The sequence below is a fragment of the Poecilia formosa genome, unplaced genomic scaffold, assembly GCF_000485575.1.
Source record: "Poecilia formosa unplaced genomic scaffold, Poecilia_formosa-5.1.2 Scaffold181, whole genome shotgun sequence".
Classification (NCBI taxonomy): Eukaryota; Metazoa; Chordata; class Actinopteri; order Cyprinodontiformes; family Poeciliidae; genus Poecilia; species Poecilia formosa.
Window position 1 is genome coordinate 149,963 of NW_006800120.1, and position 14,900 is coordinate 164,862.

The window sequence follows — 14,900 nt, forward strand, 5'->3', positions numbered from 1 at the left end:
TTACGTGGAAAATTGATGCTTTTTATTTTTCGAGGCACGGTGAGAGCCAGCTGCTCTCCAGAACGATCTTTGGAACTAGTTACAGCAGCACAAGGCACATTTGAATAGCTAAAACAGTGATTCTGTCTGTTTTTCGCTCGTACTACAACAGGCTTGACTCATGTCTTAGAGACTGTTCTCTTGGTTGAAAATTTCTGGCATAATTTAATAGTAATTTAGAACCCAGCACCTAGAAATTATAGAAAAATCTTCAGGGAAAAAAAATGACAAAATGTCAGCTAAGAATTAAAACAAAGAAAATATCTATAATAAAATTTGTTCATTTAGAACAAAGGAAGCATCTCAACACCTCATTCCCTGCTCCCTTGCAGCTTTAAAAACCCTGCAGATGAGCTAGTGCACACATCTGGCTCTTGGCCACGTGCCCATGCCCCCACTTTCGGCAGGCGGTCCGGGATTTGTGTCTTTGTGGTTCCTCTGCCTGCTGCTGCGAGCGGCTCCGACGCCCTGAGTCACGTTGGTGACGTCCGCCAGCTCTCGCCTCTCAGTCAGGGAGGTCACCATGTGTTCCAGTTTGGATCGGATGGCCGAGTAGTGGCTCCGCCGCTCTTTGGACAGCTCGTGAAAGGCGTCCTTCAGAGAAATGTCCGGATCTGCATGGGGTGCTGGGATCTGCTTGGGGGATCTGTCCTGTTGCGGTGTTTTGGCTGTGGAAGTTGGGCCGAGGCCCTGAGCGTCGGTCTGTGTGTCGCCGTCTGTCACCGAATGGCTGGTCTGGGTCGAGATGTGGCGGGAGGCGGCAGTGGGGCTCGCTGCGTCTTTCTCCGCATGCCGCTCTGTGGGAAGACAATAATTTATGCTGGCGGCCAGGACCTCCTCCTGAATGAGCTTCTGCTCCATCGTGCCCCCGTCTATGGTGGAGGAGTCAGACACTGGGCTGGTTTGACGGGGACTCGGAAAGGAAGGCTCGTGTGACGTCTGGGGTTTACGGCTGGGGGTGCTGGTCAGGTGAACCGGCTCAGTGGGCTTCTCTCTGCTCATGCGAGGCGAGCAGGTGGCCAAGTGTTTGATGCTGAGGTGCTCAAGGACGCCGCTGCCTCGGACGCTCTGAGGCCCGCGGGCGTTGATGGGCTGGGACTGGGCATAGAGGATGCGGAACTCTTCGTCGAACTTCTCTGTTATTTGACCCGAGAGCTCGATCAGGTTGCTGCTGTTCAGTTTACCATCAGTCCAGTTGAACCTGGAAACAGGAAGAGGATTCATCAAGCTGCATGTTTGAATACAGGAAGACACAAATACTTGAATCCAACAATCGGTGGTAGGCACCACTGAGTATAAAGTTAGCTGCGCTAAAACTAAAGCACTATGCCAAATCGACATTTAGTAGAAGCTAAATGCAGAAGCTAACATTAAGCGATACACCAACATGGTATTTAGCTGACACACCAAAACTGTATTTAGCAGGAGCTAATGCTAAAGTGCTACACCAACACAGTATTTAGCGGTAGCTAACACTAAAGTTACTCGCCAGCATAGCATGTAGGTCAAGCTAACGCTCAAGCTCTACATCAAGTCTTTTCAGAAGCTACAGCCCTCTTAACAGCCAATTTAATTTTCATACTTAACATGTTTTATAATGTCCTAATAACCAAAACTTTAAGAAAGATGTCGACCTTTATTCAACTGGAAGTTTGCAAATTAGTGCCTTAAAATTGATCAGGAAATATGAATTTAGGGGAAGCCAAGTGTGCAAAACATTTTTAAAGTTAGCTAATGCCCTAAACAAAAAATTAGCTCCGCTATTATTGCATTAGCAAAAGTGTGCCCACTGATGCTTTTCAGTAACACCCTACTTTGTGTTGCTATATCACATAACATACAGTCCGGTTTGTGGACCAACGGTGCCGTACCTGTATGAACCCGTGGCCACTCTGTTCCCATCGATCAGCATGAACCGCTCATGAACTTTCCCGGTGATCCTGGCTCCAGACCTCATGTAGTACGTCGTGCCAGCGACGGTTCGCACTCTCATTTGCTGCAAAGTACCGAGGGTAAATTGTTTGGCTCTGATGCTCATTTGCTGCTCATGTTGTGCCCATAAAGGCACGGCCAGCTAAACCGAAGCAACTACATACCCGCAGGTCATCCAGGCGAACGCCGACGTTCCTGCACATCCTCAGGAAAGCGGGAGCGCATGACTGGTCGAGCAGGATGTAGACGGGCACCCTGCGGTGGGAGCATGCCTCCTGAAGATCCCTAAAGATATCCAGGTCTGTGAGGGAGTCCGTCACTATGGCGATCACCTGCAGTGGAAATAAGAAAAGAAATTAGGAGAAAAAAAAATCACAGAGGCAATATAATAAAATTCCTGTTCGAGCCGCCGCTCGCAAGATCTAGCACATGATTGTGTTTTCATTATTATCAAACACAAGGCCTCATTCAAGTAGGGCTGTGGAGCCCTGTCACACACTCGCGCTGTAATGTGTGTGCACGCACGCGCGTTCATGAGCTTTCTATTGACTGTGATCCGTTGCCATGGAGATCGGCCGTGATGCTTGGTCAGCAAACAAATGACTTTTATACAGAAGAAACGTAGGTGAGCTGGAGGGCTTTCCTCTTTCTTTCTGTGGATTTTATTTTTTATTTTTTTGGGCCACTGAGATTCGTCTTTTTCACACCGACGAATGGAATTTCGCATGCTGCGGTAAAGGTTGCGTGTCGAGGATTAGACATGGGTGTATCTTCGATTCGAGGCTTCAAACTGGCGTTATTCAAACGCAGCTTGTCAAGAGAGCCCCCACAACCCTGTCCCATTTTTTTGGGAGGGGGTCTGCCGTGTGCGGATGATTTATTTTTTAAGGGACAGAGATGAAGGCTGCTCCTTTGAGCACACCAGTAAACATTGCGGCGATACAGTGAGTGGCTTCCATATACCTACAGAGGCGCTTCACACTGAGCTGTTTAACATCACAAAAGAACAAAAGGACCTCGTCGTACATGAAGGTTCCTACACATTTTCACTTTCAAATCCCTGTGTGGCAATTAAAAATCGGGACAAACAGAATGAATAAATGCTTAAAGACGATTATTTGATCATTTATTGGTGTATTTATTTCCTCATTTGTGTGTTTGCTCATGCCATGGCCTTTTCTGGTTTGCTGGTTTGAATGTAGCTTTTGTGCTTACTATAGAATAAAAAGGTAAAAAAAATTATATTCCCACACTCAAATTACTGGAGTTGTCTTTTTTTGTCGTCATTTTGGAATATAAATACAAAGGTTTACTCTGAATTTTTGGCTTGTGTGTCTACAGTGGTCAGGATTCAAACATGGAGAGTCAAGAAAAACGGTAGGATGTTGACAGAAATATCGGGGTGAACTGATAAATCAACCCAGATTTTCTTCAAACTGGACGATTGGCCAATACTTGCATATGGAACCGATCTGATTCACTTCAGCCAAGTTCTTCACAATCAGCCACTGTCAACTCTAACCTTCTCATTTATACTTGAAAGCAGTTAAAACAACTTTATATTGTTCAGTGTATTTCAACAAAATAAGATGCGACATTATGACACCTGACCATGTCAGTTATAAAAACAAACCAAATAAAAATCGGTCTGGATGGGTGATTGGCTGGAAAACTGCAATTGGTGCACTGGGTTTGAAGGAGACTAATTGATGACTCCGAGGTGATTTAAAATGTGAATGTGACCATATTTTCCTCCTGTTTGCACTTGTTTCTCTAATGTTGCTGATTCTCACACAAAACTACAAACGTTCAACATTCTTTTTGGGAAAAAAAAAACAAAAAAGAAAAAAAAAGCCACAACACTGGTCCTCTGTCCTCTACTCGCTCTGCCTCCTGCTGATGCTAAATATGTTGACTTTTCTCCCCATCTATGCCATCTCTGCCTGTTTCATCTGTTTAACTTTTATTGCCAGTTTGTGCGATTTAATGGGCCGTCGGAACTGCAGCTTAGGGTCTGCTTATGCTCAACAAAACTGCCAAAATAATTATGAGACCTTAATGCCTGAAGCTGTTCAAAGAGCTTTTCTGTTCGGCCAACACAAAAACTGAGACAACTTCCCTCAAACCTTTGCAATAAGAGATCTAGACAAGCACTGCAAGCTTACTTTGTCAATGCAATATTTTGAAGTTTGTTAAAATAACTCACAGGATCATGGATTTCAGCGCTTTTTTCAGTATATTTCATCATGTTTTTTTAGAAAACATTTTGCGAGTCTGATTAGGGAATGACTAAAATTTTACTTCTCAGTAATGCTCCACAATACCACCAATTTGCAACATCAGTGTGCACAATATTACTAGAGCAATGTAGAGGTGAGTCACATGGACTTAAAGTTTTATCAGTACTACAACAGTATTTTGCAGTACTATTGTGATAATGATAAAAGAGGCAATAAGAACTATTTATTGCATATTTATTAGGTAACTGTGCAACTGTGAGTCACAGCAATTATAACCCCACCAACATAAATAATGCTCTTGAAAAACATTCCCATTTGTAATGCACATTTTAGGACACCAATCACGTAAAGAAGTTTGGTTTGCATCACTAAACTGCACACGGTAATTGTATTTTCAAACTTATTGAAGTTTGAAAATACAAACTTCAATAAGTTTGTATTGACAGCGTCAATGTTTTGGACAAACATTGACGCTGTTTGTCCAATGCCTTCATTGGACAAACAGCGGACACATTTGTAGAACTATCAAACCCGACGATGAGAACAGTTTTTGAGGGTTCGAAACATCATCAAATGGACTTTATTGGGAGAAAGAAAATTCAAAAATTCTTGCGACAAGAAATTCGTCACGATAAATGATAAATGGTACGATAAATAGCCACACCTAGAACAAAAGTATTCAGAAATCAGGAATTCACACTTCCCGTATCGGCTACATCTGTTTGACGGAGTCTCAATGCTCTAGATATCCACAACTGGCACTAAAGGAAGGTGGATTTGTCACAACTAATTTCGCTGTCAATGTGATATCGCTCCAACAATTTGTGTGAGCCAACAAACTGCCCGATTAGTTTTGGGGGATCTGCTTGCACTTCCATGTGAAACTGATCTCATGAATCCCCGCAATGGTCTCAAAAATCAGCTGCATTCTCCTGTGGTTCTGCCAGGACAGAGGGTGGACTGACTGGCCCCACCCACAAGGTCATGTCTGCACATGACTGGTTAACAATAGCCACCCCAACTGTTGCTAACTTAGCAACTGTGTCGCAATGTTTAGCGACTTTCAGAGAAGAGAAAAGAAAAGAAAAAAAAAGGCCTCAGCAGGTCAGGCTTTCTGAAGATCGGTGATCAGCCCGAAAACTGTAATCGGTCCAAGTTACTGATTTTTTCATTGGATGATTTCCTACCACTATGTAACCTTAAAGATTTTATATGAAGGTGGTAAAGGAGCTGGATAAATGTAAAGGATATTAAGCCAGTGCACTGGATGGGTGGAAGTTTAGGAAAAAGTCTCGAAATGCATACACTTTCCCTGCTCCGCTTTCATTCTCCATACTCGTCCTCACCTTGGAAAAATTCTTAAACTCCACACTTCTTCATAGGAAACCAGCTACAGAAACACGCATAGCACCTGCCTTAAAGGTGCGAGTCAAAGACAAAATGTGTGTTTGAAGCTTCATGGTGAAGCAGGGAGCTCAATGTGTCCTGCAGGTGAGCAAAGCAAGTGGAGGCACATCTGGTACTCAGGTTCCACACAGGCCTGAGGTGCTTTTCCTCCTGCAAGATCCCTGTAAACTGGAAAGTCTCTGTACAAAACCAGAGATTACACTGACGACAGGTCCCATTTAAAACTGTTTTTTTTTTTAATCTTTTGAGATAGTACAAGCATGTGGTCTGATATCACTGCTGATTGAAAAAGCTAAAGCTGAATTAATTTATAACAATCAGACATTTGTCTGACTCCATGGAGACAATCTGCAGTATATTTCCAGGAAGGGCCAAAGAGGATTTAGGAATTTCCCTGGAATTTATGTCAAGAGAAAGGTCTGCTTGATTACATGTTACACAACACTGCATAATAAAAAGCCTCTTTATATATATATATATATATATATATATATATATATATATACACACACACACACACACACAGTATTCTGCAGCCTTCAGAGCAATATAAAAAAAGTACTGGCACCAGCTGAAAAATCAAGACTTCTAGTAAAATGTGTTTTCAGTTAGAGAATATATTATTTTTATTGGGATTTTTACCTCTTTTGCACTTTTGATCATCCGCCTCGCAGCCTCTTTGCAGGCGTAAATAGTCTCTCCATAGCTGGGCTGGAAGTGAGCCACGGCCCGCGTCACTCCCCGGTAGGAGCCCGCGGTGAAGGCGGGCCATCCGATCTCCAGCAGCGGCGGCTCCACGTCGGACACCTCGGGGAAGTAAGTGACCGAGGAGCAGTCCAACGAGCTGCCGAGCGACTGCTCCAGCTCCTCCCCGTGAACCGAGACGCACCGCGGCGGAGGTACGGCGGCGCTCCGGATCCGCTGGATCTCATCGTCCGACAGAAAGTTGGGAATCTTCTCCCTCTTGAGGAAATCCAGAAAGTTCTCGACCCCGCCGGAGAGCAGCTCCTCCAGAGCCAGCCGGTGCCTCTCGTTGTAGACTTCCTGCAGGTTGACAGCGTCGGCCGCGGAGGGTCTTTGACCCAGCCTCAACGGGGAGTCGTCCAACGTCTGCGACAGAGCCATGGCTGGGACTTCTTCCCTCCGTTAACGGTAGAAGCACAGGTAACGTTCTCACCTCCAGGAAGGAGGGGAAATTTGTATTTTGTCTCTTCCCTCCGTTGCTACCCGTCCAGCCCGCTTATTGGCTGGTGGACGCTGGTCTAACCTGAATGGCGGCTCTGGGCTCGTCTACTCGGGTGTCAATCTGAGCTCCGGCGGCTCTCATTGGCTCGTTTGGAGGCAAACAAAACCTCTTGTACGGCCCCCTCGCGCTCTGCTGTGGTCCGGTTACAGAACAGAGATCAGAAAAGGCCCGAGACCTCTCACTCTGACAACTTTTCCTTTCAGTAACAGAAGAAACCACGTCCCCGCGTGTTCTCGCATGGTTGACTCTGAACTTGAACTCCAAGCTACAGAGAGGTTAAACTAGCACACTTTTTTTTTTTATTAGAAAGACTAAAGACGAAGCCATTTTTAATTGAACATGTGACGACATTTAACGTTTTTGAGTCATCACGATGTTTATCCTCTAAAATGACCTGGAAAAAAAGCATTAAAATGAAAAGCATAGGGACTACTATCACAGGTCAAAGGATTATTCACGACAGAAGAACATTTAATTAAGATAAATTATTTTAACAAATAAATACATGATACATTACATTTATTAAAAATAGAAAGGCATTAGTTTTTCTTACAAAACTACAACATCCTAACTTTTTTTTTTTTTTTTACATCTGTTTAAATTATTTGTTTTGATTTTTATACAGACGAGACAAAATATAGGACAAATACCTTTTAAAGTTAGCATTTGTTTTCAAGTGTTTACTTTGTAGAACATTGTGTTCTGCTGGCTGCTCAACGCTCTGGAAATTACAAACAGCTGAAATGGTCTGATTTGAATGCCAGGGAAGCTGTGCCGGAGCCTTCTTTCACCCAGCTGACCCACAGACAGCAGCAACAGGTGGGGTAGGGGAAGTGATCTGCCACAATCTTATTTTGCACACAGCTGGAGAAACAAAACACCAAATTATTAATATAAAATAAGAATGCAAAAACAAAAATCAAAGGAGGAGTTCAGTGTTATTTTAGAATAACAACATGGTATTGGTGTCATCCTGAAGGCCTGAATGTTGATATGTACATAAAAAAAATTCATCTTCATGATCTAGAAAATACCTCCAGCCTGTCTTTTTGCTGAGGCATGCAGCTTTTTGATTTATTTATATGTCACAAGTTAACAACTAATGTCATCAGTAGACAGGTCAAACACAGATACTGCTATACAGAAATAAAACAACCAAATTAAATTGACAGATTCATATTTAATTGTATGGAGTCCAATTCGATTATAATACAATGCAATCACATGCAGTTTAGAATATCAAATGTGAAAAAAATTATGCATCTCGACAGTCCAGACGTCGTCTTTCCCAAATGATTTCACAAATCACATCATTTATGCAAAAAAAATATCACAAGTGTTACAAACTGAGGAGAATTTCAATATGATTTTATGAGTACCAAGGTCAACTTCAAGGCCATTACTGTTTTGCAGTGGGGGTTTTTCTTTTACAATACATTAAAAAAAAGCATTTTCAGGAAACAACATACATCTAACTGAGCTATAAATGAACAATGAGCTATGTTCCATTTCAAACAGAATAACACCATCTATTGAGAAGTATATCAAATGAGACAAAAAGTAAAAGAAATTAAAAATAAATTTAGAGTTGCAGCACAGGTCGTACTCAGGGCCTTGACTGCATATCGAAAGGCTAATATGTTTTAGAGAAGCTCTGATTGCAGTTTCTAAGGAAAGCTGGATTAAAGAAAGTTTCAGTTCAACCTGAACCATGCAGTATGTTGTGGAAAAAAAAGTCGAAGTTTGTCGAATGAAACAGGACAGCGTCCTAAATAAAGAACCTCAACAGGCTTGTCCTTTCGATGAAAAATGAACATCTAAGTGGTGTGTTCAGGTGGTTTTTATTTCTCCATGGAAATTTGAGAGTTGTATTTAGTTTGACAAAAAAAAAATAGCAGAGATCAGCTCGATGTTTAAATGGAGTATTAAAGTAAAAACGAAAACAGACTTAAACACCATCTTTGCAGTTCTCCATCTTCACACGCCACACCTTTAGGAAATGCAAATATAATTTTAATCCTAATCTTGGGCAGAGCTGTCTCACACTAGACTCCTTACGCTAGGTCATACTCTTCTGCAATCCTGCTAGTCAGAGTGTTTTTGCTTTAATGGTGGGTGATTCATCTGTCTCATAGATAATTCATCTTTCCCCCCTACCCCTTTCCTGACTGTATACAGCTACAGGCAACTTCTGAATCCGGTAAAGGACATAATGGAAAGGCAGAGTAAATCCATCTTTGTGATACTGGAAGCGTATAGAACTATTAGTCCCATGTGTTCTTCTGCTCAGAGTATATTTCTGCCTGCTTGCATGGATGGAGGGCCTATCAGAGCAGCCCACCCACTTGTTACACACAAGATCCTTATATAGATCTATACATTTATAAACGTGTGCCAAAAACTTCAGGGCCTTCTGAACGTTATTGCCACATTATTCTGTGAAGTTGTTACCATTTTCTGTTAAACTATTTAATTTAATTCCGTTTTCACCATCTATTTTCGTGCTATACATAAATTCCAGCTTGTTCCGGCGTGTTTGGGGCCCGCGCGCTCCTCTCTCTATATGGGCTTTTACGCACAGAAAAAAAGGGCCATCAGGGGTCACGAAGGGCCGCGGCCGCGCAAATCATATTTTACAGGGCGCGCATCAGTACAGCAGCTCTAATTTGATTCAAAGGGAAATTATCCTCCTGCGTTTAAGCGCGCGCGCGCGCGCGCACACACACACACACACACACACACACGGGTAGCGCAGGCTACGGTTACGGCGCATCTGCACAAATTTGCTCTCAAATAATTACGCGTGTGCGTAAAAATGTCCATTTGAGCCGGTGGGCTGACAGGCATGTGCTTTAAATGACAGCTCCCACAACGGTGATACACAGCACACACAGCCCATTAAGGCTTTTTTTTTTCTTTTCTTTTTCTTCTTCCTCCTCCTCCTTCTAATAAGACACGCATCTAATGGAACACGCATGTTACTTAATTAATGAGATTTTTGGAAGGGGAACCTTCAGGGCGCATGAATTTAGATCAGATTCCTAATTTAAACAATAAATCCATCAGCACCGCTTCATGAGTTATAAGAATAAACCCAAATGTGCAGAGGGGATCAGTGTGCCTTCCATTTTTTTTTTTTGGTACAAGCACTCACTCCACTCACACACACATATGCATATATCCCCATCTCATCCCCGCCCCTCTCCAAAATTTTAGATGAAAGGGCTTTTGGATTTTGGATGACGCTCCGCGTCACGTGTTCATAGGAAATACACTCGCTATAATTTTTTGGAGCTCCCTCGTCCTGCGCCGCCGACCATAGTTGTTTTTGCCGTCCTCGTACAGTGGAGCTGACGGCTTTGAGAAGGTAGCGCAATGTAACATACCTTGCTGTGGTCACCGACGGGTTCACGCCAGTTCACTGGGTTCACTTAAGGGGAGCAGCCGCCCCCTCTTTCCCTTTTTAAAAAAAAAAAAAAAAAAACAACAACAACAAAAAAACTCGACTTCTTCTTCTCAAAGCGAAACGAGCGGAGCCAAAATAATTAATTTATGTATTAATGTCGGATTCCATCTTTCCCACCGCCGCTGCCGCCGCCGCCGCTGAGGTAAGGACTCAACCACTCTCCCGCAGCCCCACGGACGCTTACACACACACACACACACACACACGCCTCGGTATATCCCCGCGGTGCGGTTTCCAAAGTTGTTTACTGAATTTATTTGTCGCCGTTGAATATTGGATTTTGAGCTCGCGCCGCGGTGAAGGCAGCACATATCAAGTCGCCAATGTATAAAATGGCGACAGTAGGTGGAGGAAGGGGGAGTGGAGGATTTTTTGGGAATATAAGGTTATACGGAGCGCCGTCGGCAGGGTCGGCTCCGAGGCGGTGTGTGTTGCCCCCTCAACCCGAGCGAGCGGAGTGAAACGGGTTAACTCGGCAGTTTGTTATAGTTGGGCTCCAGCAGCGGGATCTCACCCCCTGTTCTGCCTCTCTATACTATGTGGCGTATCTGCTTATTTTATTGCACAACGCGCTGTGTTTCTCCACTGCGCTTTTTTAGTTGTGAAAGACTTTTGAACACAGCGCGTGCCCAACTCCTACATGTTCGAACTGTATCGTTTTTCTTTTCACTCGTTATCACTTTCTCCCTCACGGCGCAAGGTAGGCCCTTATATCGGGATTCATTTGCTCTTTTTTTTTAAATTCCCGTCTCTTCCTCCTACCAACATGTGCTGCTGCCATACGCGCATACACACAGGGCCGGTCCAAGGTTAGATGAGGCCCTAAACCAGGGGGCGGGCCACGTGAGTAACTGTGGTTATTGTTGATGATCTGATCATTTATGTAAGTGAGTTATTCCCAAAACATATTAATATGTTCAAATATGATTTTTACCTTTTACATAAAATTATCACATCAAAATGTGTAAAAAAACAACAAAAAAAACAAGAAACCTTCAACAACTTGTATTTTAACATTTTTAAATAAATACTTAAGAGTGAAACTGGACACTATTAGAAAAAAATTATATATTATTGTTGCTTGCAAACAATCTCTTATCTTTCACTTATAGAGTACTATTATCTATTACACATACGTATTGTTTTGGCAGTAAATATCTATCCAACAAGCTGATTAGCATGTAAATATCTATTCACGACAAAAGGAAATTGGTTCCCAGCCGTCCTTTGCTATGTTAATAATACATACACTAACCTTGTGGTGACGAGTTATATACACAGATGTCAAGATTCTGTCACACTTTTTTAATAAGAGCCAGCAATGATGCTCACCCATGCTACATTGCTGCGCTAAACAGAGATACAACAGCATCCCCACTCATCAAAATGACAATTCATGCATGTTTCACATGAGATTTTTTATTGACAAAAGTGAGACCATTTGGAACACCTAATGGGCTGGGTTTGGCTAACAGGCAGTGAAAGAAAAGCTGACCTCTAGCTCATTATACAGCGGTGGTTCTTGGATGTATAGTTGCTTGATGTAAAGTTTCCCTGAATCAATCATCAATGGACAATAATTAAATCCCAGTGTTGCTGGTCTACACACAATGCAGGTTTTATAATTCTTTCAATCTGATGTACTCCTAATGCTAAGGATAAAGCGTAATAGATAATCTGTGTTCAGTGTAAAATGGTCCAGGTTTTGTTGGTCTAAGTATTGAGGGTTTGTATCTACAGATGAGCTAATGCAGTTCAGAGTCCTTTAAAAGAATCAGTTGAAAGTTGAGAATCAGATCTTCAGTAATGTTAGCCACAATATGCATCTGGTCATATTTACAAACTGCATGGCAGGAGGGGGTGGATATTAACACTTTTTATTGAAGTACCTGTACTGCCTCCCCATAACTCAGGGGCGCTTTGGGCAAAATGCCACTGCCTTCAGGGTTCTTACAGATTCTGCGAGGAGAGGTGAAGTTTTTGTTTTGTTCAGGCGGAACCGTAAGGAACAGACTCATTAAAATAGGATTCTGTTGATGTAACTTTGAAATTATGGCTTTCCTCAGTGTTCGTACAGTTTGTACATTTTTAAGCCCGCAGGGTGCCTAGGCAGTCACAAAGTTCTCTTGCATCTCGGGCTGTAAATCAGGGACCTGCAGATATTTTGCAAACTGAAGATTACCACCGAGGCATTAGATTTGCAAATATGAGCCGCTGTAGGTCACATTCTATGTCTGTACATAAATATTGACAGAGCTCTGAGTGCCATGTGTCTCCCTGTGCCTTTAGGGTGCTGACTAATGTGCCATTTGTGAATTGTGTGGGACCAAAGTCCACAGCTCAGGAGACAACCCAAAACTATCCAAGCAGGAGGTCAGACCAGCGTGAATCAGTGGTCTTTTTTTTTCTTTTCTGGAAAACATCTTAATCACTCAACAGTGTGAGTGATTAAGATCACTCACACACATATATACACAGCTTCACAATCTCTGATCTACGTAATATACACACACACACACATATATATGTGTGTGTGTGTATATTACGTAGATATATTACTCTGTTGTGTAAGTAGGCGTTTTTGGACTCCAGCTGTGGCGGGCCACAGTCCGGTCTCTAGCGGGCGGTTTCTACCCTACGATAGTTAATTTGCAGGAGTGCACGATGTCCAGCAAAACAAAGAGAAATGAGCTCTGGTTGTGCCGCTCCGGCAGACCGTGCGTGCTGAGCTCGGCCCGGTAAGCTCAGTGTGTGCGTAGTGTTTTTTACTCTCTCTTCTTTTTTTTTTTTCACTCCGGTAGGGCGCTTACACTGGGGGAATGTCAATTCCCTTTTGTGGATCCCTGGGAACAGTCTTCCATCTCCCTTCTCGGAACTGCTCTAATGAGGCCAGGCATATTGCTTTTCATCCTGCACTCCCTGCAATTAGGCACAGCTCATAGTTTTCGTTATGGCCCCGGCTGAGTGTTTGTATACAGACACACAGAACGCAGCGGGCCAAGAGTGCCCATTTCCCCCATGAACGACATGCCACCGCTCATATTCCGGGAATAATGCACTTCTCGGGATCGGCTGTGTTCCGACTTCTAAAGGCAACAGACGGTATGTTTTTGTCTGCCTTCCACGACTCAAAATGAATACCATGCCAGAGAATACAGAGGAGAGGGTCATATGGTCATGATTTGCAGATTTAGCCGACATGCAGTGTATAACATTCCTCGAGTTCAGAGGAGAGAGAGACAGAGAGAGAGAAAAAACCCTACAGTCTAATGCCAACTGGATCTTCAAACTGTTTTGACATAAACAGATCTTTTGCAGAAAATTATCCAAACGACAACACCGAGTCCCCATTTTTTCCCTTCCTGAAAGGACGGCGTTCCTCACAGGTTCACTTCTCTTTGGGTCTTTCATCCCTCTCGGTGTTGCTTTTGTCGTCAGACCAATGCCGTATCGAAGCCCAGCCCGCTCCAAGAGCCCCACTAAACCAGCATGTTTGCATAGTTCCAACCAAAAGAAATGTTTGTGCTCTGAAAAAAAGCCTTCAGGCTATAGTGGGTGGTGAAGGGGTGGGGGCGTTAGAAGAGCCCCTGCCTCTTTTCTCTGTCCCATGTAAGAAAGGTTCAGTCAGCAGGAGCTGGCATTTGCCAGGCTTTGGTGGTTTTGAAGAGGCTGTAATGTCAGCCATTTTAAGATGGACACTACAATGGGCGCTGTGCCGCCATCTTTCCTTCTTTTCGCCTTAATTCCTCCCCTTTTATGAGCGTCTGTATTCTTGGCTACGGAGCGGAGGAAGTTATTCATTAAAAGTGATGTAAAAGGATTCGTGACTCAGATGCTTTTTTGGGTTTATTTGCCTGTCATTCATCTGGGCTGCAGATGGGAGCGTTGGTACGACGAGGACTCCATCAGACGCCAGGTCGGAGGGCGGCGAGGTACACACCGTACCGCCTCAGCCGGCAAGGCCTTCGCGACGGTTTCACAGGACTAAAAACTCCCCAGATAGGGGGGGGGATCATTTGTAGCTTGTTCAGCTGTGATATTCCTCCCATTAGGCCCCGTCAACCGGAGCAACACAGCTGCGGGGGGAAGCAGTCGTGGGCCTCGACCAAAGCTGAACCTCGCGCCTTGTGTGGACTTTTCAAACCCAGCCGGCGGGGCATTGGGATTAGGTTTGCCCCGCTCCGGATGCAGTCCAAGGAATTCACCATGCGCGCGTGTGTGTGTGTATTTGTGTCTTGCTGTTTTGGTGGGTGTGGACAGGGGACTGTGTTGTGTGTGGTGTGGTGGGCAAGGGGAAGAGTGGAGTTGCCATGGCAATGTTAACACATGAGTGGCATCACCGACCAGTCTCCCAGTGGACGAGGCTGCAGTTATGGAGGTAAAGGGGTGGGGTGTGTGTGTGTGTGTGTGTGTGTGTGTTGGTGAGGAGAAGCACAAAGCTGGCTAACAACACCTGCGTCTCAGACATTCAGACATCACTACGAACACAAACACACCCATCTGAAGGAAAGAAAACAAGCAGACCACTCGCCAACTCCCCGTTCCCCTCACTGCCCAGGGTCTTCATCTG

The 14,900-nt window shown here is 43.8% G+C and overlaps 2 protein-coding genes and 1 long non-coding RNA gene across 5 annotated transcripts in view; 1 reads left to right on the plus strand and 2 right to left on the minus strand.

Annotated features, from left to right (window-relative positions):
* fam83d (family with sequence similarity 83 member D) lies at positions 1-6,761 on the minus strand. The gene is made up of 4 exons (XM_007565652.1): positions 6,261-6,761; positions 2,136-2,303; positions 1,911-2,035; positions 1-1,240 (listed from the first exon to the last, which is right to left on the minus strand). Exons 1-4 carry the CDS (start codon positions 6,741-6,743, stop codon positions 394-396), a joined length of 1,623 nt encoding a protein of 540 aa, XP_007565714.1. The 5' UTR covers positions 6,744-6,761; the 3' UTR covers positions 1-393.
* The window catches only part of zhx3a (zinc fingers and homeoboxes 3a), a 22,982-nt gene continuing 14,785 nt past the window's right edge, over positions 6,704-14,900 (plus strand). The window contains exons 1-2 of one of the 3 annotated variants that reach the window (XM_016678352.1): positions 7,750-10,472; positions 11,128-11,173. The gene's annotated coding sequence lies outside the window, so the exon portion shown is untranslated. Of the gene's footprint in view, positions 6,783-7,749; positions 10,473-11,127; positions 11,174-14,900 lie in introns of those variants that run through there. The other 2 variants (XM_007565653.2, XM_007565654.2) reach the window with 2 other exon arrangements.
* On the minus strand, positions 7,530-10,329 carry LOC107837837 (uncharacterized). Its single transcript, XR_001663885.1, has 2 exons — positions 10,251-10,329; positions 7,530-7,728 (listed from the first exon to the last, which is right to left on the minus strand). It is a non-coding gene; the product is annotated as an uncharacterized LOC107837837 (long non-coding RNA).

What these genes read in the sequence shown, in the direction of transcription:
- fam83d (XM_007565652.1), bottom strand. Translation starts at nt 6,743, where the DNA reads ATGGCTCTGTCGCAGACGTTGGACGACTCCCCGTTGAGGCTGGGTCAA. An exon ending in TTCGCCTGGATGACCTGCGG is followed by an intron (nt 2,036 to 2,135) that starts GTATGTAGTTGC and finishes GGTACTTTGCAG; the next exon opens with CAAATGAGAGTGCGAACCGT. An exon ending in GTGGCCACGGGTTCATACAG is followed by an intron (nt 1,241 to 1,910) that starts GTACGGCACCGT and finishes TCCTGTTTCCAG; the next exon opens with GTTCAACTGGACTGATGGTA.